The sequence below is a fragment of the Elephantulus edwardii genome, unplaced genomic scaffold, assembly GCF_000299155.1.
Source record: "Elephantulus edwardii isolate Elephantulus edwardi_28Jun2011 unplaced genomic scaffold, EleEdw1.0 scaffold00069, whole genome shotgun sequence".
Classification (NCBI taxonomy): Eukaryota; Metazoa; Chordata; class Mammalia; order Macroscelidea; family Macroscelididae; genus Elephantulus; species Elephantulus edwardii.
The window spans coordinates 11,091,297-11,116,798 of record NW_006399819.1 but is presented as its reverse complement, the minus strand read 5'-3'; the positions used below and the strand labels follow the sequence as shown (position 1 = coordinate 11,116,798).

Below are 25,502 nucleotides of genomic sequence, written 5' to 3'. Positions count from 1 at the left end.
CTATAATAACAACAAATTCTTTAAAGTAGTTTAATATTTTTCCCTAACCCAAGTTATAAGAGAACATTTTCAAAATGCCATTGAAGAGTGCTTGGTTAGGCAGCACATATATTAAAATCTGAACAATACAGATAAGATTAGCATGGCATCTGCACAAGGGTGACATACAAAATAACACCGAAGAGCATTAAAGGAGCAAAGAGACTAGATTAATGGAAATTTACAGCCAGAATGAAAGAAATTATCAGAACGTTCACACATTGTTAAGACTGTAACCAGTGTCGCTCAATAATTTACACAGAAACTGATGAATAGCAGTCTTGAATAACAAACACAACCTAAAACTAGTTAACTGTATTTTTCCCTATACAACTGAAAACTAGGATGCACACCCATGTTTATTGCAGCTTTGTTCACAAAAGCAAAGAGCTGGAAACAACCTAAGTGCGCATCAACAAACAAATGGATAGAGAATTTGTGGTATATTCACACAACGGAATACTACACTGCATTGAAAAACAAGGAACTCATGCAGTATTATTTAAAATGGGTGACCCTGGAGGACATTATGCTTAATGAAGTATCTCAGTCAAAAAGGACAAATACTGCATGGTGCCACTACTGTAAAACAGGACTGACCTTGGGGTTTGGGGAAGACTGAGAAAGATGGGCTCAATAATGTATACAGCATTGAAACAGATGGGGGAGAAAACGGTTTAAAAGGGATATGTGATTAGGTATTTTTGTCATGACAGGAGTTCAGATAGAAGGCTGCATAGTGGAGTGGACCTGGGGGGAGGGATTGTAAACAATGAAAGAATTTTTCTTTTATTTTTCCAAGAGGGTAGTGTACTAGGGGGGAGGGTTGGGAAGGGAGAAGAGTGCAACAACGAATGAATGGAAATTTAAAAAAATCACTAGAAAAAAAAACAAGTGAAAACTAGGTTCATTACTCATAATCACCATAAACTGAAAACAATCCCTAAGAAAGGATAAAATGTTCAGGTCTTTCATTCATATGGACACTATGAGTTGCCTACGACTTGACGGCACTTAACAACAACAACATATGATTCCATTTATATGACATTCTGAAATCAGCAACAGAGAAAAAATAACATTGTCAGCATTTAGGCACAACAGAGGAAATTCTTTGGGAATCAGGACTATTCTAGACTCTGTTTATGGAGATGGGAACAAGAATCTATGGATACATTAAAACTCGTAGTACTCTAAACACAAAAGTGTTAACTAAACCATATGGGAATTAAAGCACCGCATTCACAACAGATGTTTACATCATGGTTGGAATCATATTTAATGATTAACACATCAGTAATTGGGATCTTTACCTTTTTTGTGTGTGGATGCCAATCCTGGCCACAGATTGCCTGATTTTGGAGGACTTGTTGATAAACGTGAATTAACACCTTCATTTGACGGTAAGATCTGTGGTGTTGACAGATCATTCAAATGGACATCGGTAATACATTCTGAAACATTTAAAATATTACTATTTTAAATATTGAAATCTTCCATGTCAAATCATGTTATTTCACCATGTCCTAAAGATATGTGCTTTAAATCTTGACTCCTATTCTCTTTCAAAATGTTCCATGTCAAATCATGTTAATGAATTCTTAATTTAATATACTGAACAACCAACTACATTAACACATACCAGGTGAAAATAACAAGGTATTCCTAAGCAAAAGAAATTTTTTGCCAACTCAAATAATATTCAATATGCACTACTGTTGCAGGCAATTCAGGAAATGACACAAATTTATTATTAAAATGTTAAAAAAAATCTCTAGGATAATTTTTAAAATTTCAAAGCTCATAGGAAAGGCGATTATCTCTGCACTCTTACCCTAGTAATCACTAACACGGCATGTTAGTAATCAAATACAAAAAACTGAGGCAGAATTGTTATTACTGTTGTATGCCATCAAGTCAGAACTGACTTCACAGCTGACCCTCCCGTGGGTTTTCACAGGCTGTAAATTGCTTAGGAGGATACTGTTCATCTTCTGCAGGGAAGTAGGTGGATTTGTACTATGTGCCTTAGGACTGGTAGTACAACTTCTTTCCACTAAGCTACAAGAGCTCCATAAGTTATTTTGTTCTTAGTCTGATAACGGAAATGCACTTTGTTGAAAAGCATCTTTTACAGAAATAAATTATAAGATAAGCTGAGAAAATATAAGCTCCCCAAGAACTAACTTCATAATTTACTGTTAGATTCCTCCTATATAATACATATGCTTATCAATGCAAGAGACTGAAAAGGATTCAATTACTTATTTAGGTGACCCTGAGAGCATCTTCAGGGAATTTTCCAGATAATGTACAGTTTTTTAATATAAGTATTTATTTTAATCAATCATAACTAAAAGTAGATTAAATATTTGGGAAGTAGGGGGAGAAAGACATTCCAGACATTTATTTCTGAAAGACATGAAGTTAGTATGATCTAAGACAGGAACTGGCAAAAAAATTTTTTTCTGTAAAGAACCAGGTAGAATCTGGAAATAATATGAATAGTCATTAATAAATTACTACATTCTCACCTGAAACTCTGCTGTGTATTTGTACTTTGACAGTTTCTTGGTTGACTGTTTCAGACACAATGTCTCTATCTTTATCTAATTCTCCTTCAGAATTCATTTTGTTTATCTTATTGCACATCTTCTCTTTTTGCCAATCTTTTGACATTTCTGAATTATTCTCATCTTCTTGAATTAACATTGTTGTTTCATTATTATCTTCAGAAAAGCCTCTAGAGCTGTTTTCATTTTCTGTTTTATCACTACTACCACAAGACTCACAGGACTGAAAATCTACATCTGACTGGCTCTTGTCTTCTTCCATACTCTCCTCAGTTGTAATAGACTGAGTGTCTTCCTCTACTTCCATGACCTGCTCTTTCAATTCTTCATGAAGTAGATCCATTAAACATCGAAGGAATTCTTGAGCATCCTATCAGCAACATAGATATTAACACTTCATTAACAGTATTCATATATAGGAACTTGTATAAGTAGGAAAAACAAACAAAATGTGGTTAGCAGTTGACTCATAAATTCATAGTATAATAAAGAATGTAAGTTTATAAAACAAGGTGCCAGAGGGTGGAAAGAACTAAATTCCAAACAGTTACACAGATATTAATAAACTAAAGGTTTATTAATATCTAAATTAAACTAAAGATTTATTAATACACCAGCTGTAAGTAGTATGTATACTGCCACAAAAAAAAAATAAGGCATGGAGAAAACAAATTTTTTTCATGCAACAATTAGAAATCAGAGAGCTGGCCCAAGAGAAAAGACTTAAATTTAAACTAAAGGCTCACCAATTAATTGATCTTTGATCAATCCAGAATGCTAATTGAAAATACAAATTTTTGGGCCCCAACTCACGCCTATCAACTAACATCTAGGAATTCTTATCCGGGAAAAAACTGGATATGAAGTAGTTAAAAAAAAATGTGAAGACTATGCAGTGATTAAGGTCAAAAGACAAGAGAGAAAGGGATAAAGCTGTGATAATGGAATTTCCAAGTGGTACCAATTAAAAAAAAAAAGCCCAGCACTGTATTTGATTTGAAAGCCCTAAAACACTATCACCCACCAATCTAAGTATACAAGTCAATAAAGAGAAAATAAGAAGAACTTCTAAATAATGACGGCAATTTCTAAGCTATTTGTGAAAATAATTAACAAGATTACAATGTATTATAGAAATAAATACCAGGCATACTGAAGAATTAACGTAAATGATGAAAAAATAAAGTACAAGGAAAAATTAGTCTGATCTCTGGATGTGAAATTTTTCTGAACTAAAAGCTCTAGACAAAATATCTGATATATTTACCATGCCAAGATCACAGAATTCTTAAAAATGTCTTAATAGTAAGAAAAATAAGAAAACTGTGTCACAAATATGAAAAGTTATTATTAATCTTGGCAAATAAAGACAAAGAATGATGATCCCAAAAGATAAACAGGCAAGTGAAATTAACTAAAGACTATATAAAACATTTTTCTATTTGTCTGACAACATTCACTTTCTCTTACACTTTTACAACTTTCACAATTTTTCTTAGCTCTCAAATTCTGATGAAATCACACTTACTACTTTAAAACGAAACTATGTACTTTTATGTTCTTTTTGAAAGAACTTCATACCACTCATATTTTGGCTTAACTATAGATATTGACTGGTTCTTTGTGTTTCTGGGTTAGTTTACTTAAAAGCAAATAAAGGATGAGAGTCAGAGTGGAGATATATAGTAAAGAATATATCGTTTAATACCAAGGAAGAGTTAGACTTTGGGCGTAACTGGGTTAGATTAATTTTTATTTATCATTTGGCTTCTGGGCTAGTAAGATGGAAGTGCTATAACGAGATGATATATTTATACAATGGAATACTACACAACACTGAAAAACAATGAACTCATAAAACATTACACAACATAGAGGATCCTGAAGGACATCATGCTCAGTGAAATATCTCAGTTACAAAAGGACAAATACTGCATAGCACTACAGTTATAAAGCAGGTCTGATATGGGTGGTTGGGATAATAAGATAAGAGTAGATAGATAATGACAATAGCATTGGAACAGATGAAGGAAAGAACTCCTTGAAATGAATACATGATTAAGCTTTATATGTATGATAACAGCTCAGAATAAGAGATCCATCATTACAAAGACTGGTGGGAGGGTGAGGCAAGTAATTGTGCAACAATAAATGATTATTTTTTTTAAAAAAGTGAACTGAAGGAGGGGGAATGGAGGGAGAGGAGGTAAAATGTGCAACAATGGGAGTCCAGAGCAAAGGCTGCATAGTGGAGCAGACTTGGGGGGAGGGATTGCAAAACAATGAAAAAATTTTTCTTTTACTTTTCCAAGAGGGTAGAATACTAGGGGGGAGGGCTGGGAGGCGAAAAAAGTGAAACCGTGCATGAATGGAAACCCAAAGTCTCCGTAAATTTTCATTGAAATTAATAATACATTTTAAAAAATTCATGGAAGTATCTATAAAAATTAAAATTAAAAAATTTTTAAAAATGTGCAATAATGAATGAGTGAAAATCTAACTTTTCTGTAAATGTTGGTTAAAATTACAATTAAAATTTTACTTTAAAATATCCAATTATAAAAGAAATATAAGTGACTACATTAAACTATAGAAGCGTTTTAATCTTTATAAAGTTGATTTCTTTTTTTCCCTCCAACCAAATCAAAGATCTTTTATTGTGATGTCTTTCAGAATAGTTACAATAGTAGCCAGGTACAATCTAGTCCTGGTCTCAAAGCAGGTAAAGTTGAAATTTAAAACTTTATAAAACTTTCTTTGTATGATTAAAAAGTAATATAAAGACAAACCTGCTGGGAATATCCTCGAAATGTTGGATTTACAGTTTTAATTCCTTGAAAAAGATTAGTAGGCACTACAGATCCTGGCCTGTATAGAATACAATTAAACAGATAAATTAATACAATTAAAAAGATAAATTCTATGATTTTTAAATTTTATTTCAATTATAAACAACCATGAATTCAAAGTACTAAATAAACTGAAAAGTGGTTATATTTTAAAAATCATTCAGAAATGTCCAGGATTACTTTTCATAGATTCATCAGAACATTACATCGTCAAGAAATACATTTTTAAAAAACTTGCCACTGATTTCAACTCATGGCAACCCCATGTTACAGAGCAGAGTAACTCCACAGGGTTTTCCTGACTATAAGCTTTTCAGATGCAGATGAGTAGTAAGTATTTTTACATGGAGTTGCTAGGTCCCAACCTTCAGTTTACCAGCCAATCTGTACATTGTCTGCAGCACTCAAGGACTTCTGATAAATACACAAGCTCAGTTTTATTGGTCTCCTTCCTCATGTTGCTTCACTGTATGACTTTTCAAAATGACTCCTATCATTATTGAAAAGAAAATTCCTGAACTAGGTTTAGGGATCTGGTGGTACAGTCCCTAGAGAGTTAAAATGCCAACAAAAAAGACAGAGGCTACCAAGTGGTTTGACTCCACAATTGGCTCCATCAGGGACAGATGGGCAGTCTCCTTCTGTGCAACTTAGACAACTATTTCAACGCAATGGAGTGTGGCCTAGGAGTTGGCTTGTATTCCATGGTAAAAAAAAAGAAAAGAAAGGGAGTAAGACCGAGATAATTAAGAAGTAACTCTGAATAATATCTAACTAAAGTCATAAAACCACCAATCAAAGAAAGCAAAACAAATGAAAAGCCAACCAAATACATAAAAAAGTCACGCCTTACAAGAGATTTAACCAAACCAGAACTGTGTGCATTGATATTTTTAAAATTTGGTAAACATCTAAAAATATTAAGTTTAAAGTACAGTTATAAGAAGTTTAAATACAACAGTAAAGAGCTAAAGATAATTCTGCCTATTGTAGAAAGGAAGTAGAAATAAGAGCTCAACCTGAGAATCTGCCTTTCAACCCTTGCTGGTTTTGTATATCATTGCATCAGAACCAACCCACAAATGATTCTCCAGCAGGTTTTCTGAGGGAGTAAATTACACAGAAGGAGATTACCCATCTATCCTCTGTGGAGTACGTGGTAAGTGTAGTAAATCTTACCAATACTGAATTAGAATGAACATTTTAATAAGATCCCCCAGTGATTCTTATGGATATATCTCATTAAAGGATAGATTCTGATCTAGGGTGGAAAGGCAAGTTTTCAGCAGGAATTGAGCCATGGTGAACCAATTCAAGACCTCAGTTAGACCTGGAATATAACCTGAGAAAATGAGAACTTAGGCACAAACAAAGCTTGTTCACCATTATTCACCATTACAAGAACCTGGAAACAGCCCAAATGTCCAACCACAAACAAATGGATTGAGAAATTATGGTACATTGACACAATGGAATACTATGCAGCACGCAGGAGCAATGAATTTGTAAATTATTACCTAACTTGGGAGGGACTGGAGAGCATTATGTTGAGTGAATTAACTCAGTCCCAAAAGGGCAAATACTCTATTAAACCATTGTTGTAGAATGAGTATAAGGATCCAAGAGGAGTGGGAGAGGATGAAAGCAGAGGGACGAGGATGTGCAAGGGGAAGAGGGGAATTAATCATGAGGTTGTACAATTTGTTGGGTGGGGAATGAGGGAAATTTGTTCTTGAAAACAATGTATTCAAATTTTGTAAATAAACTAGTAGAAATTTTTTTTTAAGCCACACTCTGTTAGCTGGTAAAAAACCAAAAACAAAACCCAATCCAGTCAGAAATCTGTTTCTTTAGGCAATAAAATCCACTCTAATGAAGTAGATTCTGACTCACAGTGAACTACCAAGGCTGTAAATTTTTTTAACACCAGGAGACAAGATTTTGAGACTACATGTTACATACACTGGGCATGTTGCCAGGAGGGACCAGTCCTTGGAAAAGGACATCATACTTGGAAGGGTAGAGGTACAGTACAATAGAGGAAGACCCTCGATAAGATGGATTGACACAGCAACTGGGGTAATGAAGACAAGTGTGTCAGACACAGTGAGATTGGTCCAGGATAGAGCAGGATTCAGAACTGTTGTGCACAGGGTTGTTACAAGTCATGGCTGACTTGACAGCAAATAAACAACAATAGCAGCAAGACATCCCACCTTTCTCTTTAGCAGGGATTGATGGATCCAAACTCCTAACATTTTCATTTAGCAATCCAACGCATTACACCTGAGGCCACGCGTGCTCCTTAGATCCTGTGGTCATGGTGGTTGTTGTTATGTGCCATCGAGTCACTTACGACCCATAGCGACCCTATGTACAAGAGCCCTAAACGCCGTTCTATCCTGTGCCAACCTCGCTGTCTCAAACACACTCATTCGACCACTCCACTCACAGAATCCATCCATCTCATCGAAGGTCTTCCTCTCCTGCACCATCTCTCCACTTTTCCAAAATTGATGTCCCTCTCCAAGAACCAGACCCTCTTTGCAACATGCCCAAAGTATGTCAGACGAAGCTTCAGAATCCTTGCCTCCAAGGAGCATTCCGGCTTCATTCTCTCCAGGAAAAACCTGTCTGTTCTCCTAGCAGTCCATAGTATATTCAAGACTCTTCTCCAGCATCACAGCTCAAAGGCATCATCAATTCTCTTTCTATCATCCCTATGCACTGTCCAACTCTCTGATGCATAGCATGTAACTGCAAAGACTATAGCCTGGATCAGGCGCACCTTAGTCTCGAGCCTGACGTCATTGCTCTTCAGTACTCTTGAGAGGTCCCTCACAGCTGACTTTCCCAGTGCAATTCTTCTCTTGATTTCCTGGCTGCTGTTACCAAGAGTGTTGACTGTGGAACCAAGTAAACTAAAACTGTTAACTATCTCAATCTCTTCACCATCCATACTGATGCTGCCAATTGGCCCAGTGGGGAGAATCTTTGTTTTCTTGATGTTGAGCTTCAATCCATATTGAAGGCTGCAGTCCTTGACCTTCTGCAGCAAGCGCTTCAGGTCCTCCTCAGTTTCAGCAAGCAGGGTTGTGTCATCCGCATAATGCAGGTTGTTGATGATTCCTCCACCAATCTTGATGCCACATTCCTTCTCGTACAGTCCAGCTTCTTGGATGATCTGTTCTGCATACAGATTGAAAAGGTATGGAGACAGAATACATCCATGACGGACCCCCTTCTTGATTTAGAACCATCCAGTGTCTCCTTGCTCTGCTCTGATGACTGCCTCTTGGTCCAAGTATAGGTTTCACATTAGCACAATCAAATGTTCTGGGATTCCCATTCTTCTCAGAGTCAGCCACAGCTTGTTATGATCCACACAGTCAAAAGCCTCTGCATAGTCAATGAAGCACAGACAGACATTCTTCTGGTATTCTCTGCTTTCTGGCAAGATCCATCTTACATTAGCTATAATATCCCTAGTACCACGACCTCTTCTAAAACCAGCCTGCACATCTGGCAGTTCTCTGCTGACATATTGTTCCAAACGTTTTTGTATACTTTTCAGCAGAATCTTGCTTGCATGTGATATTAATGATACTGTTTGATAATTTCCACATTCTGTTGGATCACCTTTCTTTGGAATGGAAACAAATATTGATCTTTTCCAGCAATAGATTTTCCCCCGATTCTTAGAAGTTGAGTTCTTTAATGTGAGAGATGTGAATAATATTTATCTTCCCACCCCTCAAGACATACATAAAAAGGTCTTTAAAACCATCTTCTTTCCTCAGTAGTAAAATGTTTAACTCAAGAAGTACTTTTATCATCCTTAGTAAGACAGTCAAGTACCTCAACGAAAACTGAGGTATTTATGTGAGTATAGGAATGTTAAAAAGTGAGTAACTTCGGAGAGCTCTGGTGGCCTAGTGGCAAGGAGCTGCAACTACAATCCCAGAGGCGAACAGATCGAATTCACCAGATGCTCTGCCGGGTAAGGAGGGACAATCTCCTCCTGTACCAGTCAGATCTGATTTGACGGTACACGCACACAAAAATAATAAAATAAAATTTAAAAAAAAAAAGTGAGTAACTTCAGGAAATTTTACATTAGAAATCATGATGATTCTAAAATCTTACTTAAAATGAATGCTAATGTTGAAAGAAAATAAAACCAAGAAAGTTTGCTTCATGACTGTTGTCTTACTCTCTGTAATAACTGCAAGGAGCTCTGGTGATAAAGAGTTACACTGTCAACCCAAAGGCACACAATTTTAATCTAGCAGCTACTTCCTGAGAGAAAGACGGACAACGTCCAGTGAAATTTACAGCCTCTGAAACACTACTAGAAGGTCAGTTATAAGTCCTACTAAACAGTACACAATAACAACAGTAACATACTCATTGTGGTCAAATTGGAACCTACTCATAGCTGATCCTCCACTGTGTTTTCAGAGACTAAATTGCACATGAGATACCCATTATTATCTCGCAGAGTTGTTGGTGGATTTGAATTGCCAGAGAGGCAACATCTTTGGGTTAGCAGAGCAATTCCCTATGGATCACACCACAAAAAGTACTACTAATGTTAAAAGTCAAGGAGCGCTGGTATCAAAAGTATTGAGTATTGTGCCACTAACTAAAATGCCACTTATATCTGGTAGATCAAATACATCAGCCAGCTGTCCAACAGGAGAAAGGCAGTTAGGCTCTTCTTGGTAAGATTTGCAGTATGGAAACCTGATGAAGGATCATTATGAGTGAGAACTGACTTGAAGGCAAAAAATGAATATTAGAGGTAATTTCTTGAACTGCTCTAAAACAAAAGAAACTAATTGTTACAAATAAACCAAATATTACAATAAAACATTCTTTTGTAAATGTTACACTCTAGTAAAAATTATACTCAATGGGGTCTTTAAAGCTCTATATCTTTAAGGGAGGAGATTGCCCATCTTTCTACCTCAGAAGGGCCAGTAGATTTGAATTGCTGATATTTCGAATAGCAGCCTGATTAATTATGAACTACAGCATCAGTTTTATTAAAAAACCCCCAAAACCACCCTACAGTAAGCATTAATTTTCCTATTCAAATACTTTAGAATAAACAAACATGCAAGGAAAATAATGAAAAATGGTAGAACTATATATGGTTTGATTTTAGCATTGTGAGACTATCCTGCATCAAAACAGAGTTTTAATAACAACAGTCTGAATTTTCTTTGGCAGTTCAACATTATATTTCCACTCCAGATATTTCTAAACTTCTAGATAACACTTTGGTGTCTCTGGGTGATGCACACAGTTAAAGGCTCAACTGTTAATGTAAATGTTGGAGGTTCAAGTCCACCCACAGGTTAGAACCACTGTGAACTCTATAGAGTGCAGTTGTACTCAAAACACACAGGGGTGCATGAGTCAGAGTTAGAACCAACTCAATGACAACTGTTTTTGGTTTTGACATGACTGTCATATGGATAATTAGTTTCAAACGTAAACAGGCCCGAAACAGAACTCAAGACTCTCATATGGTTTCTTCACTTTTCAACAGCTATATAAATGTTCTTCCACTATGGATTCAATTTTATCTCTTAAAAACACATGTGAACTTGTGCTATAATTGGAAGTGGTTTGGCAGTTATGTAACAATGTAATTGCTTTCCACAATGGAATCTTTAACAAGATGGGTGGAATGCAACACCCAAATCTCAGGTCATAGACCTGATGAACTATAAGAGGAACTTTCCAGAAATATGACTTGTATCATCATTTTCTCTTAAAGAGATAAAAGGATAGAGAAGAGGACCTGCCAACCATCAAGAAAGAAAAGCAGAGTGCATCCTCTGAACTCAGAATTCTAGTGAAGAGAATCTCCTAGACCAAGAGGAAGAATGATCCAAGACCCATAGGGATTTTTAAAAGATGTCAGGACCAAAGGTGCTAAAAGGAAACAAGGAACTTCCCTAGAGGCAAAACAAAGAAACTTTTTTCCTAGAGCTAATGCCTTGAATATGAACTTGAATATGGCCTTCTAACATGTGAATAAGGAATACCAGTGAAGAATCAATGCCTGTGAATTGTAATATTGGTAAATACCAAACTTACATAAACAAATCAGTCTTGGAGGAAGTGCAATCAAAGTGCTCCTTAGAGGCAATTTTAGTGAAACTTTGTCTCACAGACTTGTGAGCATGTTGTTAGAAGGGCAAAACATCATGCTGAGAAAGGTAGTGGGATAAGAAAGACTTGAATGAAGATGAGAAAGACTAAAGGGATTGATACAGTAACAACAACAATGGACTTGAGCATGAACAACACAGACTGTACGGATGGTGCAGAATAGGGTCAGGTTCCGAGCTGTTGTTCACAGGGTGGCTGATGTGATGGCATTTAACAACAAAAAATTGTGAGAGAATAAATTTCTGTTTGTGAAAGCCTCTACATGTATTTCACTTAGAGCAATACTAGATAACTAAGACAATCTCCATTCTTTAATATTTAGAATATTCAATTAAAAATATTATTAAAGAAGTAACTCCATTAAGTACATACCTGCTTTTATGCCACAGTTCTGTCATGAGTTTGAGGTAACTTTTACAAATGGCTGGTTTCTTATCTGTTCGAGCTAGTCCTCCACAATCAAGAAAAAACTGTGTCAAAGGTGGACTAATAAAAACAAAGGAAGAAAGGAAAAATATAAGAGGAAATCAAAGTTTAACACAGATCAACTTTTACTCATTCAAAAGAATTAAGCACAAACTCCAACGCACACAGAGACCCTCCTAGGATTTCCAATGAATCTTTATAGATGATTGACATTTTCCTCCAGTGAAGGAGGGAGGAGATTGAAACTGTCAAACTTTCAGTTAGCAGCCTGATGCTAGGCCACTAGGGTTCCTTACACAAATTTTTCTCTTAAACTAATCACTACGGAGTCAGCATCAACTCAGAGTTGACCCTCCAGTTGATTTTTGGAGGCTCCAAGTTGCACAGGAGGGGAATGCACATCTTTCTTCAATGGACTTGATGGCAGATTCAAAACTATCATAGACAGACCACCAGAACCTCCTACATATACTTTACTTATTATTTCTTTGCTCCTTTTTATAAAAAAAAGTTATAATTTTTTCCATTGTTGCACATTTTCTTCTCCTCTCCTCTAGCCTTACCTGCAATGTACCCCTTGTTCCAGATTATTTTCATAAATACACTGCCTAATGGGTGTAGGTGTGTCAGAGACAGGGAGGTTGGCACAAAATAGAGCAGGATTTAGAGCTCTTGTATATAGGGTCGCTATGAGTCGCAAGTGACTCGACACATAACACCACCACCAACAACAACAATCACATACTGCTTTTGGACAGTTCTTCCTCTCATCTGATCTAATGCAGTGTTAATGATCTACCCATCTTTTCCCATTCTCCTCCAAAACCCCCATGTAAGTCTTATTTTACAACAGTGGTGTTATGTAGTATTTGTCTTTCTGTGACTGAGATATTTCACTTAACATAATGTCCTCCAGGGTCACCCATATTGTGTAATGTTTTACTAGTTCATTGCTTTTCAATGCTGCATAATACACCACTGTATGAATTTATCATAGACTTTTTCTATCCATTCCATTTGTTGATAGGCACTTAGGTTGCTTCTATCTCTTTGCAGTCATGAAAAATGCAGAAATTAACATGGGTGTGCCTATATCTGTTTGAGTCATGGCTCTGGTTTCTTTAGGGTATATTCCCAGTAGTGGAATTGTTGAGTCAAATTGTATTTCTATTTCCATCTTTTTAAGAAAGCACCAGCCTGCCTTCCACAGTGGTTGTACCATTTTACACTCTCATCACCAGTGAATAATAAGAGTTCTAATCTCTCCAGAATTTGTTGTTTGCTGGCCTGCTGAACTTTATTATTATTGCTGGATCTTCGCTCTCTTTTATAACTAGGATTTCTTACCACCCTATCACCATAGTCCACCATGTTACCAGAACTAATTAGCACCTTTCATTCCTTCTGAACAGCATCTATCACAGGTGATTACTCCCTCACTTCCGAACAACTCTTCACTTGACCGTGATAATACACTTTACTTGTCTGCTACACTAACTCTTCTGTGTGCTGACACGGGGCTTCTGTAGGACTTAATCTTAAGACATTCCCTGTACTCTTAAATTTCATATACATGCTAATGATCATAAAATTTACATAAAAGCAAATTTTTCATTTACACTCCAGACTTAGATCAAATGTCCAAACTGATAGCTGTCATGGGTTATCTCAAATTTAACATGCTCAAATCAAACTTTCAAATGCATCAGCGCTTTCTCTAAGCTTTCACATCCCAGAATATACTGAGGCTATCCACTCCACTTAATGTTTCAAGTTACAAATTTACAAGGGAGTATAGTCTTTTATGAGTTTTATTTGATTGAGGGCACCTTTTTCAATTTATCCAGTTACTGGGAAATTCACTGGGAACCAAACCTTAACTTGCAATAAATTTACGCCCCTATGTTAACATTTAACCGATATCTACTAAGCTATTCCTTAGCATCACTGTAATCTTATAATCTACATCTTTTCCAAAGAAATTAAAGAAGTAGCGTAATAAATCCAAAAAGCAGTACAGTGAAGTAGAACAAAAAATATGGAGAAACATACACAAAATCTCAGATTCAAGATTCTGCTCTAAATTTGTGTCTCCTTATTTGTATTAAAAAACCAAACATCAATAAAAGAAATCAAAACAGCAAACTCCACAAAAGCAATGAGTTACAGGGTTCTTTGAGAGCATAATTATATTAATATTATTAAACTTTATACTTTCTCTATCCACTTCATATAGATGGAAAATCAATCCCACTGACTAATTATGCTCCTAAAAATATTTATTCCCCATCATTCACTTCTTTCCTGCCCTTTAGTTGATGCAAGCTACCACTATTTCTTGCTTAATCTAATACTCTAAACGACTCTTCCTAACTCCATCCTCTACCTTCTCTAATTCAGATCATATGAAATCTACATAATAATATTTTACCCATTAAGATTAAATTATTTCATTCCATTGTGGTAAAACCATGTCAATGTATTCTTAACTAAACCAAATCCATGACTATCCAACTGTTTTCAAACCATAGTGGCAGAGCTTTTCCACAGTGTTTCCAATCTTTAGAGAATTGGACTGCCACATACTTACAAAAAATTAAATTATTAACTTTTAAGGCAACCCCATAAAATGACCAGAGGTCAGTAAATTTAGGTTCTGACTCGGTGTATTTAGACTTAAGTGTCCTTACTTTTCTTTTAGCACTGTTGTTGCTGATTGTTGTCGAGTCAAGTAGGACTCATGGTGACCCTATGAACAAAAGGCCTAACGCCTTTCTTTAACTATCGTCCTTTATCAAGCTCATAGAGTTTCCAGAGGTATGTTGTTTAGGAAGTAGATGCCACTCCTGCTTCCAAACCTGTCTTAAACTGAGAGTTCCGCCAAACACTGTCCACCATGGGTAACTGTTACGGTATTTGACTCCCCAATGGCACAAGGTTTAGCATCACAGCAACTCTAGGTTACCTCAGTACGATATGTTGACAGAAGAGTGCTGTAACACTTAGAAGAATGTTCCTCCAAAATATAATAACAACCACTTTTAAATACAAAGGCCCTCCCCAAGGTCTTGTTGACTCTAAACATAAGGCTTAAATAAAAAATAACCAATATAGTATGTTTTTGTTATGTGCGTTTGAGTCACCTGCAACATACAGCACTAACAAAAATTTAAAAATAGAAAAAAAAAAGAAGAAATTCTTTATGAGGCATTCTACCTGCAAAAAAAAAAAATGTTTAAGAAGGTGACAGAAGAAGTATAACTAGAAATTTATAGAATCTTATTGGCTAAGGAAGGGAGCGTTGGTGGCATAGCGGTGAAGAGCTGCACTGCCAACCAGAAGGCATATGGTTCAAATCCTCCAGCTGCTCCATAAGAGAAAGTTGTGTGATCTTTTTCCATATGATTAACTGCCTCTGACAACCCACTGGAGAGTCAACTATGGGTTGGTTCTGACCAAAAAGAACGTAACAACTAGCTGAGGATGGTCTGTGGGTAGCATAAGAGTTTTTTCACGGCTGGTAACCTAATGTTAGCTTGAACCCACCCTGCAGTGTTGTGGTAGGAAGGCCAAATCTTCTGTAAAGATTGCAGCCAAGAAAACCAGATAAAGCAGTCCTACTCTGTAGTATACAGGAACATCATAAATTGCAACTAACTAAATATGCCAAGCAAAAAATTTGGTTTTCGGGTTGCTTGGCCAGGGAAATAAAACTGACAATTCCATACATATTCTGCTAATAACCGCATGTTTTTTCTTTCTACCTAGCCCTTGTCTACTTTTTCCCTAGCAGTTTTTTGCTCAGAATAATTATTAAAAAACTTATACAAATACTTACCAGTTAGACAGGGCCTGCAAAGCTGCATTCATATAACAAGTATTTCCAATATTTTTCAAACCTGTAAGTCCTACAATAAAAAATTTAAAACTACATAATCATCATTCAATAATGTAAAAATGGCTCAATTTTGCAGGCATTACTGCATATGAAGCCACGGTTTTCAAACTATGCTACCCACTACAGAAATACTTTATAGCAACTGAATTTACAGAGCAGGGCCAGACTTTTGGGAACTTTAGAGTTGCCAAATAAGTAAGCTGTAAGAGGATTTCAAGAGCCCTTTAGGGAGTACAAGCAGTTTATACACTTGCAACTGAGTGAACACTTGACAGTTCAAATCTGTAAATATATGCATTATTAGAAATGCCATCTGGCCTAAAAACCCTATAGCACAGTTTTACTTCATAACATGGGGTCTCACATGGCATCCCTGAAAACACGCTGTGAGTTGGTTTCAACTCAATGGATGGTACATAAAAAGAACAATCAACCTGAATCAGCCTAAAAGTACTAGTTATACAACCAAATGTAAGGAAATAGTTTAATGAAAATATAAACAAAGTCCATATCATGATAAATGACAAATACTTTTCCCCTCTCCATTTCAAATGACAGCATTAGAAGCAAAATTTAGCTGGAGAAGGAGGGGCAACGCCCTCCTCCTGTACCAGTCGGATGTGATTTGACAGTACACGCACACAAAAAGAATAAAATAAATTTTTTTTAAAAAAAAGAAGTAAAATTTAGTAGGCCAAACCCTAAGAAACTGCAAATTTTCAACTTGCAAATATGACAAATTCCTATGATATAATCTACTACATTTTAAAAGATACTTAATAATTTTGTCTGTTCCATATACATTATAATAGACCATCATCAGATCATACCACTATTACATTAAAAGATGAAGTAATAGCAGACAACAAACTAAAATTATAAATCCTAGCTGGATTTAGAATAAATATTCAAATTTATACATATAAGAACTAAGCATTTGTTGATAAGTATTTGATAAAATTTATGAAATATCATAGATAAATCCTTACTTTATTTACAATTTTATATCTTATATAACTTCTACATACTCATTCAACTAATTCTCACAATGTTGGGTAGAAGAGGAATAGTTTTCTTCACTTTATAAGGTAGCATTTAATTAATATGGGATATCAAACAGTATGAATTTTTCTATTAAAGCTCAATATTCTTTTCACTACATCACAGTAGTTATTTCACAGTACTGGCTAAATTATCTTAATATACAAAGTATATTTTATCTCTACTACTTTAAGATTTTATATTAATGTGTTAACTTATTTTTAGGTGATTAAATATATATCAAATATACATAACCATAGCCTAATTATCTAACCTGGAATACATAAATAATATTTTGCAGTGAACATATAGAAATGAAAGACCCAAGATGCAATTTTATATTATTATAACTGGAATTATTTTAAAGGGCTAAAAAAAATACCCTAATATTAATTACAAATACAAAACAGAATATTAACTTTGATGAACTGTGGGTATGAAACAACCTGAAAATTCTGAAACAGTGGTTCTCAATGTAGAAAGAATAAAGAATATTCTTCTTCCAAATGAATGTTTTGGCACTTAGAAATTCTACTAAGAGGATATCTTAGTGCTTTTTATGATAATAATCCCTTATACACACGTAATAATAAAAAAACTGAGTGAAACTTGATCTCAAAGGCTAGGTTGCGGTCATAATGCTCAAGTGTAAAGACAGATTAGAATTTCAACTTTGTAAAAACATGCCAGAGAAATCAACTATCACAAAAACTGTCGCTCACCTTTGTTTTCTTTTTAACAAATACAATTTTACTAGATCAAATTCAGATTTAATTTTCAAGTTATTGTTTCTAGAGTTCCCTCCAGCTATCGAGTCTGAAACTTTCATACCATACAAGTTTCCTAAAGAAATGAGCAATGAAATACAACATACTACACAGCAGTTGAGGAATTCACACAGTAAGATTCTTTTTACCTCTTGCTTTAAGTTCATCTTCTTCTTCTACTTCTATATCTAGATCATCAAATACAGCAACCAGAGGAGTTTTTAATGTTGTGTTACTAGGTATTTTAAAATCCTACAAAAAAATTTACAAAAATAAATCCTTAGATGAAAAGAAACTAACAATTTTCATTTAGATGAGATGGATTGATTCAGTGACTGGGGTAATGGAGATAGGTGTGTTGGACACAATAAGATTGGCAAGGGACAGAGTACATAGGGTCACTATGAGTCGCAGGCGACTCGCCAGCGCATAACGACAACATCATCTTTACGCTAAAATTTTATTGAGATGCTATTAACAGAACTCTAAATACAAAGTAGTAGTTTCAGTTTTGAGTAAAAGTTACCTTTATATTGTGAAAATAAATAAGGATCCATTCTAGATTATATCATGTCATCTTCATTTACTTAAGACATTTGTTGTTGTGTACCACTGTGACAAAATCGACTCACAGATGACCCTCCAGATGCTGTAAAATTTCCAGATGTTCCCATCGAGTAGTAGGTGGTGGATCCAAACCATGTATTTCTGGGTTGGAAGTGTAATTCCTTACCACTAAGCCACCAGAGCTCCCTAATTTATTTGAGTAATAAAACCATTCTATAATAGATTTTTAAGAATTTAAATTAAACTAGGTCCAATTCAGCAAAATCTCAATACCTCTCTAAAGACTTTAGTGTATAGCCTGTATTCTCTTTTCAGATTTTTACTTTAACAGAATAACATCATTTATAGATTTCTATAGTAAGAGATAGCACTTTTTTGACTGAGTCCCTTTATATATACTGTTGTTATATGCCTTCAACTTGTAACCGACTCATAGCTGACCCTCTAGTAGGTTTTCAGAGGCTTTAAATCGCATGGGAGATACATTTTTTTTCTACACAGCAGTTGATGGATTCACACTGCCTGCCTTTGGTTTGGTAACCCAATTCCTTACCCACTAGGCCATCAGAGCTCCCCTTATGTTATTGTTGCTGTGATCCAAAGCAGGAGACAGCCCAAAGCTCTCCCTTTATGCATATTGTTGTTGTTATGTGCCATCAAGTCATTTGCTCTGTTAATATGCATTATCTCTCTATATACATACATACATACATACATACATACATACACACATATTAGATAATGCAAATATTTCTTTTAAATGGTACTATAGCCTAGTAGAGGGAGCTCTGGTAGCCTAAGTAGTGGTAAGAAGCTATGCTGCAATCCTAAAGGAATGTGGTTCAAATTCACCAAATGTTCAGTGGGAGAAGGATGGGCAACTTCCTCTTGTACAATTTACAGACTCTGAAAACCCACTGTAGGGTCACCTATGGGTCGATTCTGACTCAATGGCACATAAAAACATCCTAATATTAATTTCTCAGAACCAGCTTAAATTCAGCAGTTACAACTAACTGATGACTTAGTAGCTAACTGCTAACCCACACTGTTAAAACAAACAGACAAACAATAATGCTGACCTAAAAACCGAGAATTCTCATAAAAGCCAGAATTTCCAAGTTTTCTTATAATATTAGCAACAACCAGTTTAAGGATGATGCTGAATGGCAGCATCCATTGCACTTGTAGACTCTCCATTTTATTACTTCTCTATTCCATCTCTGTAATGTTTGCACATGTAATTATACTTATCCACCTTATAAATCTTACTTCAATCTCCTGGCATCTGATACTAGACCTTCATAGTCTCACTTTGGATTTTGTTTGTTTTAAACAAATAGATTTTCAAATAGAGATACTGCATGAATATAGGTGACCTATTGGCAAGAACCTGTTCTGTAATCTCAAAGGCACACAGTTTGAGGCCACCAGCTGCTCTGTGGGAGAAGGAGGGGCAATCTCCACCTGTGCAATTAACTGCCTCTGAAAACCCTCCAGAGGGTCACGTATGGGTCAGCTCAGACTCTACAGGACACAACAACAACATTATAAAATATTTAAATATAGGGAAGTAGAGGACTCAAATTACCTAAAATCTTACCAATTTCTTCAAAAAGATCTTTAAAAAGCTTCATGCTCCGAATGAATTTGCATGGCTTCCAATATTCTGCTATTTATAAACAATGCTGTGGTGAACTGTGTTCAAAATCCCCCCTCCATTGGGCAATTTATTCAACAAAGGAACTATCAGAATGTTACAAGATGTCAAATACGTATGTTCTATAAGAGTAAACATATGAAAAGATAGGGCACAGTAGCTGTTTTATACTTTATATTATACAGATGTAGTTTCTGATTTTATTCAGAATTTTATTTTTATTTCTTCATTTGTGACCTTCAGAATTTTATTTTTATTTCTTCATTTGTGACCTTCCTACACTCAATCTTTCATTCAGTTTTGCAAATGCACACTAAGAAATGTCCTTTCAGACTGATTAACTTCTTTAGTGAGCTAAACTCTTAGTTATCACATAATATGTTTAATAATGTAAGAATAATTCAAGAAAATTATTAAGTTTTACATTATCAGGAGTTTAAAAAACATTTAGCATATTTCTGAATGCAACACAGGTTATCAGTGCAAAGAATAGTGATGGTGATGATTTATTAACTAAACTCATTCAACTGTGAAACTTGAAACAGATATTACTTTTCTGAAACTTAAAACAAATTATACAATGTGTGCAAACAAATGTACTATTACAAATGCCTACCTTAGAATGTGATACAAAGATACAACAGAAAAACCTAACAGAATGGAGCTCTGGTGGCCTAACGGAAAGAAGCTGAGCAGTAATTCTGAAGGTATGCAGTTCGAATCCACCAAATGCTCAGCTGGAGAAGGAGGGGCAATCTCCTCCTATTCCAGTTTGATCCAACTCAATGGTACACAACAAGGGGCAAAAAAAGAAAAACCTAACAGAGCCAGTAACTGGGAAACAAGTACATAATACGATTTTCATAATACATATGGGAGAAAACATGTTAATTTGTTAAGCAATGTTGTTGTTGTTACATGTTGAGTTGCCTGCGACTTATAGCAACCCTATGTACAACAGCCCTAAACCCTGCTCTATCCTCTGCCAATCTCACTGTTTTTGACATACTTATCCCCATTAACAAATTATTTAAAAATTATGATTTTTAATTTCTGTTCTATTTTTCTATGATTAAGAAATTTTGAACATTGAATACTCAAGTTTTATAAATCTATACATGTTTTATGATAGTCTCTGATCAAAGCAGAAAAACCTTCTAAACAAAGACTTGTTCTGAATATTATCATATTCTATTAGTTCTCAAAAATTAGGGAAATGATGGGAAGAGGAAAAAAGGATTTAATGCCTTTTAATACAGGTCATTTACACTTGTTTTTCCCTTTCACATCTTCCTAGAATCAGATTTTCTACAAATAGATGGATATTATTTAAACCATTAGTTTAAGAGTTGTTTAGACATTAATTCATTAACATTAATGCTAAACAAAATATTTCTGAATGACTGGATGAAAAACATACTAGGATTTATAAATTTACACATAATTTTTTTTAAAAAAGGAAATAATCATTACTTTCTTCTCTCCCATTTGATGGGCTTTAATCTATCCCTAATATTTCACTATATAAAATAATAAAGGCCAGTAAAAGTGCTTCATTTGAAGAGGGGTAAATATACTACAGATATCTTTTTTTTTCTCCTTTTAAAAAATTTTATTTTAATAATTTTAATGAACATTTACAGAGATTCTGCATTTACAGTCATTCATTGTTGCACTTTTTTCCCTGCCTACCGCTCCCCTCCAGTTAGCTCCTCTCTCTGAAAAGAAAAAAGAGAAATTCCTTCATTGGCATACAATCCCCCCTCATCCTCCAGATATTTTTTTTTAAAGCACAGGTTAGGAAAATTCTTTTAAACTTTAGCTATCTGAAGTTAATTATTTTATATTTATAAGTAATTGGATTTAGAGTACCTGGACATTGCTTTCTTGTGTTGAGTGAAGTTGTCTTACATGAGACAATGAAGGCTGAGTTCCTAATTTCCTATCCAAGAACACTTCTTTGCTGCAAGCATAACACCATACTCGAAGAGTGGTAAGGTTCACAGTTAGATAATGTTTTGTCTCCTGTTAATTTCAGAATGGAGGGAGGGAAGGTGAACAAAAATTAGGCATAACTGAAGATGATATAAAAAATCATAGATGATAAACAGCTAGCATCTGATAAATAATAGCATGCTCAAATAAGTAAAGCTAAACTGTAGCATTAAAAAACATAAGCATATGTGTCTCTATTTTTCAGTTAGTAATTATAATCAAGACAATAACTGGTAGTAATACCCAACTCTTTTAGGAAATCAGAACAGCAAAAAGGTTCCAAATAACATGCATCAAAGAGCACAACCATTCAATCAACAGTGACAACATAATCTTGGATAGATAAAGCCTCTCTCAGCTGGAATTCTGTAAAAGAAGTAGATCATACCACCCTCTCTCAAAGAAAAGTGAGTAACTATTTTCTCTCTTCTCCTGAAACAGTATATATCTAATATCATCTAGATACATGAAGAAGTTAATTATGCACAATGATGCCTTAAACCCCTGGGGTGTTTGAAGTCAATTCTCTTGAGAAAGCTTCGTTGAGAATGACTACAATGCTGAAGAAATTATCAATATGAAAAACAATGGAATACCATGCAGCACGCAGGAGTAATAACTGTAAATTATTACCTAACTTGGGAGGACCTACAGAGCATTATGCTGAGTGAACTAACTCAGTCCCACAAGGATAAATAATGTATAAAACTGTTATTATAGAATGAGTATAAGGATCTAGGAGGGGTGGGGGAGGCTAGAAGCAGAGGGATGTGGATGTGCAGGGGGAGGGGAGTTTAATCATTGGGTTGTACAATGTGATGGGGGGGGGGGGTGAGGGAAAAGGAAAGAATTTGTTTGAATGTGTATTCGAGTTTTGTAAATAAATTAGTAGAAAAAAGCCCACATACTCAAGAAATTTAGTAAGAAAGGGATCACAATCTAAAATAGGTAATTTTCCAGTTACAAGGAACAGCAGTTATGACCATCCTCCCGCTCTCTACTCCAATCTAATCAGGAGCTCTGGTGGTCTAGAGGAAAAGAACTATGCTGTCAACACAAAAGTACTCAGTTTGAATCCACCACCTGCTCTACAGGAGAAAGATGGGAAATCTCCAACCATGCAATTGACTGCCTCTGAAAACCTGCTGGAGGGTCAGCTATAAGTTCTAACTGGATAGTGCAAAGCCACAACAATCATTAAGAAACCATGATCTTATGAACAACAGATATAAACCCTGCCCTACCCTGTACCATCCACACAATACTTAAGCATGCAATTTGCTTATGCTATCACTCTCAGATGTTCATTGTAATGTTTCCAACCCCTAAAGACAAATAAAGATAGGATTTATAAACAAGATCAACAACAGAAATCCAAACCTACTCCCAGAGAATTCAGTCCACCAGATAGTGACACTACAGGGCAGAGCAGAACTGCACAACACTGTTCCCAATGCTGTGACTCTTTATGGAAGCCGAATATGTCTTTCTGGTTGTTGGCTGCAAACTGCTGAATTTTCAGTTAGTATCTAAGCATTTTCAATGCTGCACCATCAAGACCCTTAAGGACTTATAAAAATACAAGTAAAAAAGGCAACAGTTGTGAAAACAGAAAGAAAAATATACACACACAAACACGAAGCATGTGATTTTTTTTTTGTGAGGACCAGGCTGATGGAGTTGTCAGGTTTATATGGGGAACCAGAGTAAATCAGAAACTAACCAACCAGAGTAAATCAGAAAATGTCTTCCAGTCAAAAAGATTTAAAAGGTATTTTTTTAAGCTGAAATGGAAACCAATTATCCAACCCTGTCATAACTGTAAGCATCTATCCCTGACCTTAATCTTGATAGCCTCCTTATACTTGAGCTTTTGAATTCACACATCCACAGATATATTTCTTAAATCTTTCTTAATTAACTTCATGCTAGTGCTGATTTTCTTAGCATTATTCATTAAGAGTGTAAAGTAAATTTTAATTCAATTTACTTAAAAAGTACAAAATTTATAACACAACTTGAATTGACAATCATGTATACAATTTTCCATAATTCAGGTTGAGTTTTGAAAAAAGGAAAAGAAATATCTTGCACTGAAGTGGTCTATATACATACCTGAGAATGTATGGTACTGTGATCTACTTGTGATTCACCACAGCCAACATATGAACATCTATTCTGTAATTATACAAAAAGGGTAGTAAGAGATATTTTCTAACATAAATATGAAATATCTAACAGCATGAATATTAAAATTAAATTTGATGACTTATTGCAACAAAATGATTATATAACACTCCAGTCAGATAATGTAATCAAGGAAAAATAATCAGAGTATTTTTAAGGTAAAAGCTATGCCACCGCTAATAAAAAGTAAGTATAACATATATCAGAGTTAATTTACTAAAACTCTGCAAAAGCACTTTAAGTAAAACTCTTCCCCAATATTTAACTTTTGACATCAATGATTTTTTTAAATTTTTTTTTATTTTACTTTATTATTTTTTGCATGTGTATCGTCAAATGAGATCTGACTGGTACAGGAGGAGATTGCCCCTCCTTTTCCAGCAGAGCATCTGGTGGATTTGAACAGCATACCTCTGGAATTGCAGTGCCGTTTCTTGCCAGTAGGCCACCAGAGCTCCCTTATCAATATGATTTTTTGAAACAACTTTTTTTTAAATACTCTTTTTCCTTTTCTCCTCAAGGTTATCATTGTTCAGATCTAAATTTTTTCTAGCAGGAAACTTTTGTGAGGAAAACATACCTCTAAGCATGCCCAAAGATTTGGTCCTCGGACTTTACAATCTTGACAAGTACCCTATAAAAATGACCATTTTGACAACATTATTGTTACACTGACATCCCAAATACATACAATTCATCAATAACTTCATATACAAAAATTAGGACTCATGAGCATAGATCATTAGGGTAATTTATCCTTAAAAAGCTGTTTTTTGTTTTTTCCAGGAAAATATGACTTTTCAGGAATAAAGGAAATCTGTATCTTACGTGAGATTTTTGTATTAAATCTTCTTTTGTTATTTCTCCAACTGAATCCAAATGTGGACAATGACTTCGAAAAGATGACATTTTGCTGGAAATCTTTTCTTGTTTTCCGAAATGGGGCAATACCTACAGAAAGTGACCCAAAAGAATAAAAAACTTTTTTTTAAAAAACCCTAAAATATTGAAAATTAAACTATTAATAATAAACGTTTATAATTTTGCACTATAAAAATGTTAAAACATTCATACTGATATTACTATACTCCATATACATTTTATTAAAATGATACCAATGCAATTTTGGTTTTTTATATATATCCCAATGATTCAGGAAGCATTAAAAACAGAAGATGTGAATATGCATGTCTATGTGTGTGTGGGTTAATCATGGAGTTGTACAATTTGATGGGTAGAGGGGTGAGGGAAATTGGAAGAAGCTGGTGTGAAAAAACAATGTATTCAAATTTTGTAAATAAACTTGTATAATAA

At 35.0% G+C, this 25,502-nt stretch overlaps 1 protein-coding gene across 2 annotated transcripts in view; it reads right to left on the bottom strand.

Moving 5' to 3' along the window:
* Positions 1 to 25,133, bottom strand: part of LOC102857804 (ubiquitin carboxyl-terminal hydrolase 33-like) — an 89,682-nt gene extending 64,549 nt beyond the window's left edge. For both annotated transcript variants that reach the window (XM_006888593.1, XM_006888594.1), the window contains exons 1-10: positions 25,017 to 25,133; positions 24,769 to 24,822; positions 24,117 to 24,179; positions 21,879 to 22,031; positions 17,929 to 18,031; positions 15,912 to 15,981; positions 12,020 to 12,133; positions 5,402 to 5,480; positions 2,574 to 2,982; positions 1,353 to 1,493 (exon numbers count right to left, since the gene is read on the bottom strand). In XM_006888593.1, coding sequence (XP_006888655.1) covers positions 1,353 to 1,493; positions 2,574 to 2,982; positions 5,402 to 5,480; positions 12,020 to 12,133; positions 15,912 to 15,981; positions 17,929 to 18,031; positions 21,879 to 22,031; positions 24,117 to 24,179; positions 24,769 to 24,822; positions 25,017 to 25,097 — 1,267 coding nt within the window. In that variant the 5' untranslated portion in view covers positions 25,098 to 25,133. The remainder of the gene's footprint in view (positions 1 to 1,352; positions 1,494 to 2,573; positions 2,983 to 5,401; positions 5,481 to 12,019; positions 12,134 to 15,911; positions 15,982 to 17,928; positions 18,032 to 21,878; positions 22,032 to 24,116; positions 24,180 to 24,768; positions 24,823 to 25,016) is intronic.
* Between the last annotated feature and the right edge of the window lie 369 nt (positions 25,134 to 25,502).